This window comes from Nycticebus coucang, chromosome 14, assembly GCF_027406575.1.
Source record: "Nycticebus coucang isolate mNycCou1 chromosome 14, mNycCou1.pri, whole genome shotgun sequence".
NCBI classification, from domain to species: Eukaryota; Metazoa; Chordata; class Mammalia; order Primates; family Lorisidae; genus Nycticebus; species Nycticebus coucang.
In genome coordinates, this window is record NC_069793.1 from 70,181,970 (window position 1) to 70,197,168 (window position 15,199).

Genomic DNA, 15,199 nt, shown 5'->3' on the forward strand with positions numbered 1-15,199 from the left:
TCATTGTTTGGCAGGCCTGTGTTGGATTCAAACCCACCAGCTCTGGTGTATGTGGCTGACTGATGCCTTAGCCGCTTTAGCTACAGGCGCCGAGCCTGTTTTTTTTTTTTTTTAGACAGAATCTCACTTTGTCTTCTGGGCTAGAGTTCTGTGGCCTCAGCTTTCCTCACAGCAACCTCAAACTCCTGGATTCAGGCAATCCTGCCCCAGCCTCTTAAATACCTTGAACTACAGGCATGCACCACCATACCTGGCTAATTTTTCTATTTTTAGTAGAGATGGGGTCTTGCTCAGGCTGGTCTCAAACTCCTGACCGCTTGCCTCGGCTTCCTAGATTGCAGGTGTAAGCCACCACACCTGGCCTCCTAATTTTTTTTTTTAATTATATAGTTTTACCTTTATGTTCGTGATTTATTTTGGATAGAATGTAAGGCTTAGTGTGAGGCTCCCATGGATTTCCATCTGCTGTGGAACCATTGGTTAAAAAGACTATTCTTTCTCTATTGACTTGCTTTGGTACCTTTGTCAAAAATTATTTGGGTATATTTGTATAAATCTATTTCTTGGATCTCTAGTCTATTCCATTGATTGGTATGTCTGTCCCTCCACGAATACCACACAGTCTGAATTACCATAGCTATAAGTCTTCAAATCATGGAGACTTATTCACTTCCTTCATTCTTCTTTTTCAAAATTATTTTAGGTATTTAGGTTCCTTTGCCTTTCCTTATACATTTTAGAATCATATTGGCTAAAGTTAAAATATTGTTGCCAGCCAGGTACAATGGCTTACTCCTGTAATTCTAGTATTCTGAGAAGCTGAGGCGGGAGGAAGATTTTTGTTTAACTGATTATCTCTATTTTTCATTTTTCAGTTTCATTGGTTTCTTCTCTTTATTATTTTCTTCTTATTATTTGTTGTGGGTTTATTTTGCATTTCTTTTTCAAGGTTATTGAGGTGTAAGCTTAAATTACTTAGATTACTCAGACTTTCTTCTTTCATAATGAGCATTTAGTGCTGTAAATTTCTTTTAGCACTGCTTTAGTTGTGTTCCACAACTGTTCATATGTTGTATTTTCATTTTCAGTTACTTCAATTTTTTTTTATTTCCCTTAAGACTTCCTTTTTAACTAATGGATTACTTAGAAGTATATTGTTTAGCATTCAAGTATTTGGAGATTTTCATGTTACCATTCTTCTTAATTCTTAATTTGATTCCCATTGTGGTCAAGAGAACACACTCTGTATAATTTCATTTTATTTAAATGTGTTGAGGTTTGTATTATGGATCAGGCTATGTACCAAGGATAGTATGCTGAGTACTGTATATCTTGACATATGTTCCATGTTTGCTCAAACAGAATATGTATTCTAGCTGGGCATAGTGGTTCACACCTACAATCCTAGCACTCTGGGAGGGTGAGACAGGAGGATCACTTGAGATTAGGAGTTTAAGACCAGCCTGAAGAAGAGCAAGACCCTGTCTCTACCAAATATAGGAAAAATTATCCAGGCCTGGTAGCAAGTGCCTATAGTCCCAGGTACTACTCAGGAGGCTGATGCATGCCCACTAGAATGCCTAAATGAAAAAGACTGACATCATACCAAGTGTTGAGGAGGATATGTTGACTCATACACAGCTGGTAAGGCGAAAATGGTACTATCACTTAGTAAAACGGTTTAGCGGTATCTTTAAAAAGTTAAATATTCACCTGCCATACCACCTAGTCATTCCTCTCTTAGCTATTTATGCAAGAGAAATGAAAATATGTCCAAAGTGTTAGTTATGAATGTTCATAGCTGCTTTATTTGTAGTAGTCAAAAACAATACAAAATGTTCACCAGTATTTAGACAAATACTCAGCAATAAAAGGAAATGAAATATTGACACACATAACAACATGGATTAAACTCAAAATAATTATGCCAAGTGAAAGAAGCCATACAATAAGATACATATGGTATGATTCCATTTATGTAGTGTTCTAAAAGAATGAAAACTAATCTTTTAGAGGTGATATAGATATTTATTACCTTGATGGTGGTGATGGTTTCAAAGGTTTATATAATAAACACTACAAAAGTTTTGAGATAATACAAAAATTAAGAAATATAAAATCATTTTGGGGCAGCGCCTGTGGCTCACTCGGTAAGGCGCCGGCCCCATATACCGAGGGTGGCGGGTTCAAACCCGGCCCCTGCCAAACTGCAACCAAAAAATAGCCGGGCGTTGTGGCAGGCGCCTGTAGTCCCAGCCACTCGGGAGGCTGAAGCAAGAGAATCGCTTAAGCCCAGGAATTGGAGGTTGCTGTGAGCTGTGTGAGGCCATGGCACTCTACCAAGGGCCATAAAGTGAGACTCTGTCTCTACAAAAAAAAAAAAAAAAATCATTTGATTACTATAGTTTCTCAAAATAATCACCATGACATTCTATGTACTTTTTTTTTTTTTTTTTTTTTTTTTGTAGAGACAGAGTCCCACTTTATGGCCCTCGGTAGAGTGCCGTGGCCTCACACAGCTCACAGCAACCTCCAACTCCTGGGCTTAAGCGATTCTCCTGCCTCAGCCTCCCGAGTAGCTGGGACCACAGGCGCCCGCCACAACGCCCGGCTATTTTTGGTTGCAGTTTGGCCGGGGCCGGGTTTGAACCCGCCACCCTCGGCATATGGGGCCGGCGCCCTACCGACTGAGCCACAGGCACCGCCCCATTCTATGTACTTTTGCATTCTTGTCAACCATTTTGGAAAACACTCTGTCCACTTGCTTTCTTCAAGTGCTATAAGCTTACTTTTGTAGGCAAGAACAGCTTCTTTAAGGCTAGAACCTTATGCACATACCATTTTTTACTCTAAGGAACAGGAAATAATCATGTAGGGCCAGGTCAGGCCTGTAGAGTGGATGAGTCATAAGTTTAACCTCTGTGGACTCCAGAACCAAATGATTATGTTGGCTGTGTGGGCAGACACATTGTCATGGTACAAGATGTCCCCTACAGTCCTGTCCTTAGCCACAATTCTTGAAGCTTCCCAACAACTTTTGGTAGGGACACTGTTGTGTGCCACTGAGTAGTAACAGTCTTTTGTTCCTCCAGAAGAACAGTTATAAACATGACCACCTTTGGAGAAGAAAGTTGCCACTATTTTCTTTGACACTTCGGGGCTGTTTCACTTCTGTTGGTGGATTTTCTTTTCTTTTCTTTTCTTTCCCCTTTCTTTTCCTTCTTTTTTTTCTTTTTCTTTTTGTGGGTTTTCATTGGGAAAAATCCACACTGTTGACTGATGCTCATTCTCTGAATCAAGTTCCATGACCAGTAACAATGTTAGAAATGTGGGGTGGCGCCTGTGGCTCAAGGAGTAGGGCACTGGCCCCATATGCTGGAGGTGGTGGGTTCAAGCCCAGCCCCAGCCAAAAACTGTAAAAAAAAAAAAAAAAGAAAAGAAATGCATCTAGACTTTACTCTGTCAAGTCTGACCAGACATTTCTTTACACCATTCAACACAGATGCACTTTTGCTCATCCGTCAAAGTGTGAGGCACCCACTGGGATGAAATTTTCCTGACTCAGAAGTACTCGTGCAGGATTTTGGACACTACATGTAGTTCAATCTATAGTGCTGCATCGATTTCTTTAAATACCGTTCAATTATTTTCATGAACCAATTTTTCCACAGCAGCAATGTTTCCCACAGTCACTGTGATCACCAGACACCCACTTCTCTCCTCATTTTTCAGTGAGATTTGGCCTCTTCTAAATTCTTGAAACCACCAAAAGATTGTTGGCAGGAAGGAGTAAGATTCCCAAAAGCCCACTGCAAATGCTTAAACCTTTGAGGCTTGTTTAACCCACTTTTAAAATCATAGAAAATCATCATGCAGTAGTGCTGTCTTCCCAGCTCTGATCCCAAGTCCTGTTCAGAAATGAGAGAAGCTCTCCCAGCAAAATCAATAAGTTGAAACTTGCACAAGTGAATCAGAAAGGACAAAAAAAAAGAAAAAAGAAAGTGATGATTTTAATCTCTGATCATGACATGACTTGAGAAAATGTTATTTTGCTTCTCTTTTTCCCCTCCACAGGGTTTATCCATGGCTTAGAGGACTGGGTTATACATCCTTGGGTATATTTTTATTAGGATTTTTATTTTGGAATATAGATAACATCTTTTGTGAGTCACTAAGGTAAGATATATTTTCATTCCTTGAGAAATATTTTTGGAGGAACTCCAGTTAATCAAATGTTGACTACATCTTTGAAACCTGCCTAATCCACTTTATTGAATAAATAAGAATGATTTATAATAACCTTATGAAATAAAATGTATATAAATTGGCACTTTTTCATATGCCTAATGTTATTTTCTTAAAAAGATGAGTGTTCCTTTTACCAGCAATTATGTATTGACAAGAGTTTGAGTATTAGACTTAGGTCTTTGGATTCTAGTCTGTCCACTAAGATGCTATCCTTCTCGGCCTCACTATCCATAAAGTGAGCATGTTAAATAGATTAAACTAGTGGGTCCTTCCAACTCAAAATTCTGTGTCCTAAAATTTTTGCATAAACAAAACTGAGGATAGAGGAGTATACTGAACAAAACCACAGGGACACAATCAGCAAAATTCAGAACATCAGTCATCTACAGGATAAGTGATCAGGTCTCTTCAGCAAATAAATGGCAGAGGGGGAAAAAAGAGGTAGGAGGGACATATAGATTACAAGACTTATGAGATATTTCAGCCAAATACAATGTGTTGGCCTTTTTGGAATCCTGATTCAAACAAACAAACTGTAAAAAAAAAAAAAAAAAAGAACAAATAAGGCTGGGTGGTGCAGTGGCTCACACCTGTAATCCTAGCACTCTGGGAGGTCAAGGCAATTAGATTGCTTGAGCTCAGGAGATTAAGACAAGCCTAAGCAAGAGCAAGACCTCATCTCTACTAAAAATAGAGAAATTATCCAGCATGTGGCAGGTGCCTGTAGTCCTAGCTACTTAGGCAGCTGAGACAAAGATCGCTTGAGCCCAAGATTTTGAGGCTGCTGTGAGCTATGATGGCACCACAGCACTCTAGCCTAGGCAGCAGAGTAAGACTCTGTTTCAAAAAAGCAAAAGAAAAATAGAATATATGTTGCTCTACTAAAATGCAGTTTCTTGAGTGGATAGCTAAGTAGACTAGTGTTTCACAAAGCACGTACGGAAAACACTTGTTCCAGTGAGTGTTAATAAGTATTACCTAAAAAAAGGGTTCCATGGGTTAGTAGGTTACCTAAAAAACTAAAGATAACTCTTTATTGTAGGACTTCTCAGAGCCTTTAATGTGTTAATATACATTAAAAATCTCCAAGAGGGTAATAAATTATATAATGTTTACTACATTTATTTGATAGAGTATGTCTTCATGGAACTTCTGCCAGAAATACTATTCCTCAGAATACACTTTAGAAAACAATATGGCAGACTACAGGAGACTTAAGGAAATTAAATAATTTCCATATTTGAGAATGTTATTTCAGAATGCTCTAAGACTTCCAGCATTAGTTGTTAAACATTTTAAAAATTTAACATGGTGATTTTTCCTCCTCTCCACACAGGAACTTTCGAAAGAGGGTACCACCTATCATAGGTATCGCCACACAATTTCATGCGTGGTGGCATATATTAACTGGCCTTGGTTCTTATCTTCACATCCTGTTCAGGTAGGAAATAAAGACTATTTTAGCTTAATTTTTTTTTCTTTATTCTTCAAATAGGGCAATATACATATAAAATGTTAGAAACAGAATCAGAACTTTGTTCCAGCTTTTCATCTGCCACTGACTGACTTTAAGCAATCCTCTCACATTCTCTTAAAGCTCAGGTTTCACATCCTTAAATTGAGGCAGTTGTACTAACCGACTCATATTAGTAAATCGTTCATCTCCTTTCTTAGTAGTAGGATATAAACTTTTCAGGTTTCTTGTTGATCAGCAAATTTCAGTTTATAGAAAACAAATTTAGAAGAAAAGAAACAGCAGCCAGATCCCCTGCATAGGGGACTATAAAAGCTACTACCCAAAGTCTCCAGCTTAATTGGTATCCTTTCCCTACGATAAACTGGTTGCCACTTCTCTCCTTTTTCCTTCCTCTTCCCCTAATAAGAAGTCTGTTAGATGTCAGCTATTTATAGAAAAATCAGACTCAGAGCTCTCACCAAGCGCCCCATCCACCTAACACACCTTCATATCACTCTTTTTCCCCTTAACAGGTCTTATTTTTCTTCAAAATATTTGTAAAAGCTGTGTATTTATTTGTTTACCTCACCCAACTATACTGTAAGTTCCTTGATAACAGGAACTTATATTTTTCACTGCTACTCTCCTAAATGCTTAGAACAATGCCTGGCACATAGTAAGCACTCGGTATATATTGTTAAATCATTTAATGAATGGATGTGTAAATACTGATCTCTACCAGTTGATCAGGCCATATTTAAACTCAAATTCTCAGGAATTGGGAGCTGAAATATTTCTAGAAAGGGAAAGAAAATTTTCCTTTGAACAAATGTGAAAATTTACTCAAATGAAATTTTAAAAACACCTTTCATAATAACATTTGCATCTTATCTATCTGGAGATCAACTTTTCATCCAACCCAAATTATCTAAATGGGAGACATGAAATGTTCAATTAGTATAAAATTTCAGTTATACAAGATGAATAAGTTTTAGAAATCTGCTGTACAGCCTAGTACCTACAGATGACAATACCATACTGTACACTTAAAAAATTTGTTAAGAAGGTAGATCTCAAGTGTTACCACAAAAATAACAGGGAGCATGAGGAAACTTTTGAAGATGATAGATATGTTTATTACCTTGATTATGGTGATGGTTTCATGAGCTATGCATATGTCCAAACTCATCATATCATATGCATTAAATATGTGCAGGTTTCTATTTTTTTATTAAATCACAGCTGTGTACATTAATGCAGTCATGGGGTACAATGTGCTGGTTTTATATACAATTTGAAATATTTTCATCAAACTGGTTAACATAGCCTTCCTGGCATTTTCTTAGTTATTGTGTTAAGACATTTATATTCTACATTTAGTAAATTTCACATGTACCCTTGGAAGATGCACCATAGGTGTGGTCTCACCAATCACCCTCCCTCCATGTGCAGGTTTTTATATATCAATTATACCTCGATAAAAAGCTGTTATTTTAAAAGGGTGAATTTGAAACTGAGATTCAGTAATTTAATAACTAGCATATCCTGTATGACTAAACTAAAAGAAATGAGGAAAAGCATAAATTACTAGCATCAGAAGTGTAAAAGGAAACATCACTATAGATGCTGCAAATATAGAGAGATAAAAAAGATTTTAACATAATGGGTACTTCTGTTTATGTTTGAAATTTCCCATAATAAAAAGTTTGCATTTTCTTTTTTTTTTTTTTTTATAAAAAGAGTATTAAAGGTTAACAATCATGAATTTGGGATTCATTAAGGGTACAAATCATTAGGTTACGTTGATTGCACTTGTTAGATACAGTCCCTGTTATAATTGTGTCCTGCCCCCCGAGAGGTGTGCCGTACACCGTGACCCTCCGTCTCCCTTCCTCCTCCCCTCTCCCCACTTGCTCATTCACCCACCCAACCCCTGTATTAGCTCATCTACGGCCTTCATATTAGGACTGAGTACATTGGATTCTTGCTTCTCCACTCTCATGATGCTTTACTAAGAAGAATGTGTTCCACCTCCATCCAGGTTAATACAAAAGATGTAAAGTCTCCATCGTTTTTAGTGGTTGAATAGTATTCCATGGTATACATATGCCACAATTTGTTAATCCATTCCTGGGTTGGTGGCATTTAAGCTGTTTCCACATTTTGACAATTGTAAATTGAGCCACAATAAATAGTCTAGTGCAAATGTCCTTATGACAAAAGGATTTTTTTTTCCTTCTGGATAGATGCCTAGTAATGGGATTGCAGGATCAAAAGGGACATCTACTTTGAGTTCTTTGAGGATTATCTGTATTTCCTTCCACAAAGGTTGTACTGGTTTGCAGTCCCACCAGCAGAGTAAAAGTGCTCCCTTCCCTCCACATCCACTCCAGCATCTGCAGCTTTGAGACTTTGTGATGTGGGCCATTCTCATTAGGATTAGGTGATGTCTCAGGGTAGTTTTGGTTTGCATTTCTCTGATGATTAGGGATCAGGAGAATAAAAGTTTGCATTTTCACTTAAGCCCAAGAGCTTGAGGTTACTGTGAGCTGTGATGCCACAACACTCTACCAAAGGGTGACATAGTGAGACTCTGTCTCAAAAAAAAAGTTTGCATTTTAAGCTCCTACTCTTCATGACAGTCCTGTGAGGCAAGTATTATTTTGTGTTTGAGGAAAAACAAGTCAAGTATCTCACATGATCTCATGGTCAATTAGTGTTATCACCTGGTTTCAAGCCCCGACACAGACTCCCTAAACCTTAGAAATTATCTAGCATAATTTTTTTTGATGGTGAAGGAAACTAGGGCCCAGAGAGAAGTGACTTCATAATGATAACTGGCCAGTTAAGTACAGCACAATATATTGGCTAATGGCTAAAAAGAACCTAAATTAAATATTGCTTCTATTATTTACTAACTGTGGTCCCTTGAGTGAAATATTTGACCTTACAAAGACCATTTCTCACGTGCAAAACAGAAATAATAATAACCATCCAGTCAGAGTAATTTAAGAATGAAATGTATACTGCTGGAACAATTCCTCTCCCCACGTTGTAGGTACTTAATATATAGTTGGGAGTGGTAGAGGTATAGCAAGGCCTGGACCCTGGCATCTCTGCCTGAGTTTATGACTCTTTCCTGAACAGAAAGAGAAAAGTGGTGACTTTATTTTAGAGGTAAAGATCTGAAAAACTGTTAAAGTAAGACTGTGTTTTAAAACAATAGTCTATTCTTTGGAAAATAATATTTGATGCTCCTCTTACTGTTCATTTTGGATACAGTAAAGTGGCATCACAGCCACATTAAATTACACAAATTTTCTTCTCATGCTCTTTCACCTTTTCTTTCTCTTGTTTAAAATACAGATTGAGTATCCCTTATCCGAAATGCTTGGGACCAGAAGTGTTTCAGATTTCAGATTTTTTTTTCGGATTCTGGAATATTTGCATATACATAATGTGATATCTTGGGGATGGGACCCAAGTCTAAATACGAAGTTCATTTATGTTTTATACATACCTTATCCACATAGCCTGGAGGTAATTTTATATAATATTTTTAATAATTTTGTGCATGAAACAAAGTGTGTGTACATGGTACCCCAGAAAGCAAAGATGCCACTATCTCAGCCACCCATGTGGACAATCTGTGGTTGTTTAACATCACCATCATCCCAGATTCTGAATTTACATGCAACCAATAAGGAATCATTTTCTTATACTTATTCACACTTAAGTATTTAACAGTAAAAAATATGACATACCATTAATATAGTGAAAAAATAATGTGTTCAGGATAACTAAGCAGCACAGCAACAGCTCCAGAATGCCTGTATCACCTGTTAAACAACAGCAGAAACAAACAATGGCAGGCTTTCAGTCTCTACTGTGTTTTGGTTAAAAGGTTACTATACATGGCATTTTATTTTTTTAGGTGATAATATCAGAAGCAGTTGAGGTACCAAAAACTGAGTCCCCAGGGAAGAGAAGGCATTCTGCTGGATAGCTTTTTAAATGTTTGCTTCAGAATCATCTGCCTCATTAACAGTGTTTTTTGTCTACGAAGTCTCTCTCTGACTTTATAAATAGACATCACCTCTTGTTCTGTTATGAATGCACACTGCTCTAGTCCATCATTAAGTATTTTGACTGCAACCCATCACATGAGCTCAGGTGTGGAATTTTCCATTTGTGCCATCATGTCAGCACTCAAATAGTTTTAGATTTTGGAGCATTTTGGACCTCAGATTTTCAGATTAGGGATGCTCAACCTGTACTATAAAATTATGTTTTGCATATGTACTCATGATATATTGTATATAACTATTCAAATATATTTAAATAGTTTATTATACATGAAAATATATATGCTGTATGATGTGGACAGTTTCATGAATATTTTAGGGATAAATTCAACTATATTTTGCTATATGCACTGATTTTAGAATTTGATTTCATCTCTAGAGGTGAATGACTTTAAAGCTGCAGTCCCCAAACCTCAGGCCGCAGACTCGTACCAGTCCATGGACTGTTAGTAACTGGGCCACACAGGAGATGAACAGTGGGCAAGCAAGCAAAGCTTCATCTATATTTACAGCTGTTCCCCATTGCTCACATCACCACCTGAGCTCTGCCTCCTATCAGAGAAGCAGCAGCATTAGATTCTCATAGGAGTGTGAATCCTACAGTAAACTGTGCACACAAGGGATCCAGGTTGCCCACTCCTTATGAGAATCTCATGCCTGATGATCTGAAACCATTCCCCCCACACTCCATCTGGGGAAAAACTGTCTTCCATGAAACCAGTCCCTGGTGCCAAAAAGGTTGGGGGCTGCTGCTTTAAAGGATACTATGAGGGAGACTTTTCTGTTATTTTCCTGGTTCTCTCATACCTGTATTTAATCCTGATAGAGCTGATATACCCACTTATAAAATATTCGAAGAATACTCCAATCCTTGCTATCCACCACGTATCTTCAAAAAATTGAAAAGCTAATTGTGATAAGAATTACATAAAGTATTAGTGGAAGACTCACTACTAAAGTACAGACATCCTGAGGTTGCAGTCAAAGAGTTGATCATTTCTCTGTATTCCTTAGCATTTTGCCAAGTGTTCTGTACAGAATAGGAACTCAACAGAATAGATGCTGAATGAACAAAGGATATACTAATGTTTCTTCTTTGTACATGCAGATGCACTTTGGTTAAATTTGCCATTAAGGGTAAATTAAAAATTATGTTGAAGAGTTTTCCCCCCCTCCCTCTTTTCTTTCAGTTTATATACAAGAACACTTTATCTGAGATACAGGCCAAAAGTGAAGGTAAGTCCACTTCCTAGGTTTTGTGTGTGTGTGTGCGCGTGTTTGGGGAGGGGGAGGTGTTGGAAGAATAGGATAAAAGTGAAAGAAGAAGAAAGGGGGTATAGCAAAGTAATGGAGTGAGCACAGACTTTGGAACCAGAGGCACTGAATCTTAAGTCTTCCACTTACTACAACAGTATCTTGGACAAGTCTCTTCTCTTTAAGCCTTGGTTTCTTCAACAATAAAATGGAGTTGTTAATATAGCACATTGCAAAGTAGTTTAAAGGAATAGAAATGACTTAAATGCCCACCTCCATCCTTGGCAAAGCAGATGTTTAATAACATTTAAGGAAATTAAAATACTTTCTGAGATATGGTACAAGTCAAGAAGGAATATACTGTGCTTAGGCTACTAATACCTGGATAATCCCTAGCAAACCTAGCAAGCTCTGTAGTCACAGTCCCATGGATTCTTTCCTATTCTTTTTAGGGATAATACAGACAACTTTGACCTTCTCTCATTTTGTCCTAACTTATTTCCAAACAGTTTCTCTTTGGAATCTGGCCAGTGATCCTGTTTGAGCCTCTCAGGAAGCACTGATGAATTATTCCACCAAGAAAACAAAACAACACCTGCCAAAGGCCTGGCAGAATAAATAAAGAAATCCTTAAAGATCTACACGTTTAAATAAATCATAACCATTGCAGCAAAGGAGGGACTTTCTTACTAATGCTGCCAGCCACACAGAGAATGAGGAACGGGACCTGCTGCGCATTTAGCTCGTGGCTATATCTCATTTGTCCTCCTCCTCCTCCTTTTACCCTAAAATGTTGATAAAGAACAGATATGTATATGTATCTATTCAAATGCTGAAAAAAATTGGGCTTTTCTTAACAGGTTAACAGTTTGTGCTGGTTATAGGAAATTAACCTTTTTCTTTTATGACAAGGGTTGCATGTGAATTATATATTTCTTAATATTTGATTAAATAATGAAATTGGTCAGCTAAGGACTAGCAAAACCTTATATCCAAATGGTCAGCCATGAACGAGCACCCAGCTGTGTCAGTTTTGATTTATATTGTTTTCTTATTAACCTTATGGATGATTTTCCAAGGTAAAAACAGAGCTAGCTGTGGGATTCTGTGTCGTTCTTCACTGTCTGTCCCAATGCTAGTCAGAGTGACCTGCCACTGGTCCTATACTTGTCATATCCCAGGATTTATGGTGGGCTCTGTGGCATCCATTTTTGGTGTGGCCACAGCCAGGCAGAGTGGATGGGTCATCTTGCAACCTTCTGAAGGTCCACGAGGACACCTATAGAATGTTTCCTTTGATCTTTGCCAGTCTTTAAGTTGTCACATTTTTATGGCTAGGCAAACATAATCGGTGGTCTGTCCTTCCCATATTCCACCCTTCTAACATAACTTGTTTGAAGTTATCAGAGAATGTCATTACACTCTGATTTTTTTTTAACTATGCAGTATTTTCCAGTTCTCAAAGAGGTCATGATTATGCCCTGGGAGGCATGTCAGGTTAACTAGAGCTAAAAGGATCAGGATCCTATTTGCATAAAGCTTATTAAAATACCTGCTCCTTTTTTTTTTTTTTTTTGAAGGAAACAGATATAAGGGTTGAGAATAGCTGTAACTAACTTGTAAATTCCATAACACACAAAAATTAGGGTGCTAAGAAATGATAGTCAAATCTCATCTTAAGGTAACCAATTCTAATTTTCATTTGAATACATAAAAGCTAAAATCATTTTTCACAAACATAACATAAAAACCTGATTTGACTCCTTTGCTCATTTATCACCATATTTGTAGTACTGCACTATTTAGCATTTTGCAACTTTTTCTTTGCTTTATAAGTTATTATAAAATCCAGATTGTTTTTACCACATGGTAACATTACCCAAGATTAAATCCTGAGCTACAGCTTCAAAAGGAAAATCATTTTTTCCATATGCAAAGATGGTAAACACTTCTGTCATTTTTCCAGTATTCAGTAAGTAGCCTTGGTACAAATATAAAACCAAAAAATATTCTGTTGTTTTTCTTTACCTATTGGCCTCAGTTTTAGCCAAAGTGTTACTTTCTTTCCCTTAGCATGCCAATATGCCATTAGGATGATCCTTTTGCCTGCTTTTATGGTCCTCTAGCAAGGAAAGCATTTAGCAAAACATTAATCTAAGGTAACTCTGGTTCTGCCTTAGGAGGATATGGAATAGTTTCAATACACAGGCCCATAAGACTGTTTTTTCTTTTGCCCCAAGATTCTGACTTCTAGCTACATTTCATCTGGGCAATCAGCCATTGTACATTTTTTAATTCATTCACTTTTTTCACACCATTATCATCTTACACTTTTCAGTCAGACACTTCTGCATAAAGAATCTGTATACAGTATAGGAACAAAGGTACATCCTTCAAGATAATGCTGCTAAACATTGTAAGACTAAGGTTCTACAGTGTCAAAGTCAGGTTTAAGGTACAGAGAACACACCGTGATTCTGTGGCCATTTAGAGCAATTTGCAGAATGAGTGATTCAGCCACCACCACGAGTGGTCACTTGTTGAATAAAGTTGTCTAGCATTGCATTAGAGAGTCATTTGTACCCCAGCGTGACCTATAAACTGTGGCCAGTTTTTCAAAGACCCTTGTTTCTGTTGTGAGAACAGACAGCACGAAAGCTCCACATAAAACATTTTAAGTGTGTTGAAACAGAGAGCTGAGAGGAGAGCCAGGCTCCTTAATTTTCCAAGTCACCTGTGCCTCACACCTGGCTTACTTGTTAGCAACTAAGTAACACACTCAAGACTTTGTATCCATGCCACATTGTACGGAAATCACTGGTGACCTATAGGATATTGCTAAACCTTTATTTCAATGCTTTATTTTTTTTTTCCTCTAGGATTCTGGGTGGACATTACAGATTTGGATTCCTACCCAATCCCTTCCCTTTTTCTTGGAAAACTTCATGTTAATTAGAGTACACAAAAAGCCTATTTCCTACTGTGCAAATAATGGTTTGTTTGCACATTACCTGATGTGAAAGGTGCTCATCTGTGAGCCCTATAGCCAAGGGCAAAAAAACAAATATTTTCAAAAATATTACTTTGTAAGGATGTGAAAGAATCAATTTGCTTTGAATATCCTTCTTATGCCCTATTATTACTCTGGAAAACTGACAGCGATTTTACTTTTTTCTTTTGAAAAAAAAGATAGGTGAAAGGTGGTTGTTAATCGGGTCACTCTACCAGCCCCCCTCTACCTTGCTGCTTCCATAAAACATCCCCACCACCTGACATGATCATTTTTATCCCTGTGATATTATACACATTGATAATTAATATGAGAAACATTTGATTTTTAATAATCCGCAAGTGAGAACCCAAATAGTGGTATTTGGTTTGGCAGAATTAGATAAAATACTATGGTTTATCCGTAATGCAGAATTTGAGGACAGTAAATTTGAGCTTTCCTTACCCTACGAAGGATTGTATTATAATAAGGAAAGAAGGTGTAAGTCAAAGAAAATTAAGAGACCAAAAACTTCAAGTATACAATGTATGAAAATCTTGATCCATCTGACTGGAAAATTTCAGTGCCTATAAAAATTAAGTTCTATTATAATGTCAGCCAATTCTGAATTTAGCCAATGCCCCTAAAAGTGTCTAATGATTTAGTATAAAGTTTTCTTATGTGTCCTATGAGTTTGATATTATTTTGCTCTTGAAAACAATTATTTGTCGCCAAATTTGACAGTTTTAACTATCAACTCCATGTTTATATGATATGAAATTCTCTGGAACTGTGGTTTATGATGTGCTACTGAATGAGCATTTATGTAAAACTGATGTTTCAAAGAGAACCAGTTACAATTGGAATTTACAGCTGTGTGGCTATTTGCAGATCTACCTCTGTCTGACATTTTGTCTCATGTCAATGCTATAATACAATTCGATCACTTCATCTTGTCCTTCACTGTCTAAAATTATACCTTATTTATTATGCTCTAGCCATTTGAAAATAACTGAAATTTGGTTAACAGTTAAACCTGTTTATGAAAACACCTGTACATTGGGGGTGGGGGATGAGGAATCACATCATTATGATCCATGTGACTGGAAAATTTCAGTGCCATTTTTTAAACTGTTGCACTTCCTTTAAGAATAAGAAAACAGGCTC

General features: G+C 37.2%; 1 protein-coding gene across 1 annotated transcript in view; it reads left to right on the top strand.

Moving 5' to 3' along the window:
• Positions 1 to 14,990, top strand: part of ACER3 (alkaline ceramidase 3) — a 157,407-nt gene extending 142,417 nt beyond the window's left edge. Inside the window, exons 8-11 of the mRNA XM_053560471.1 lie at positions 4,075 to 4,176; positions 5,585 to 5,689; positions 10,980 to 11,025; positions 11,553 to 14,990. Of these exons, the coding sequence (XP_053416446.1) occupies positions 4,075 to 4,176; positions 5,585 to 5,689; positions 10,980 to 11,025; positions 11,553 to 11,606 (307 nt within the window). The 3' untranslated portion in view covers positions 11,607 to 14,990. The remainder of the gene's footprint in view (positions 1 to 4,074; positions 4,177 to 5,584; positions 5,690 to 10,979; positions 11,026 to 11,552) is intronic.
• The last annotated feature ends 209 nt before the right edge of the window (positions 14,991 to 15,199 follow it).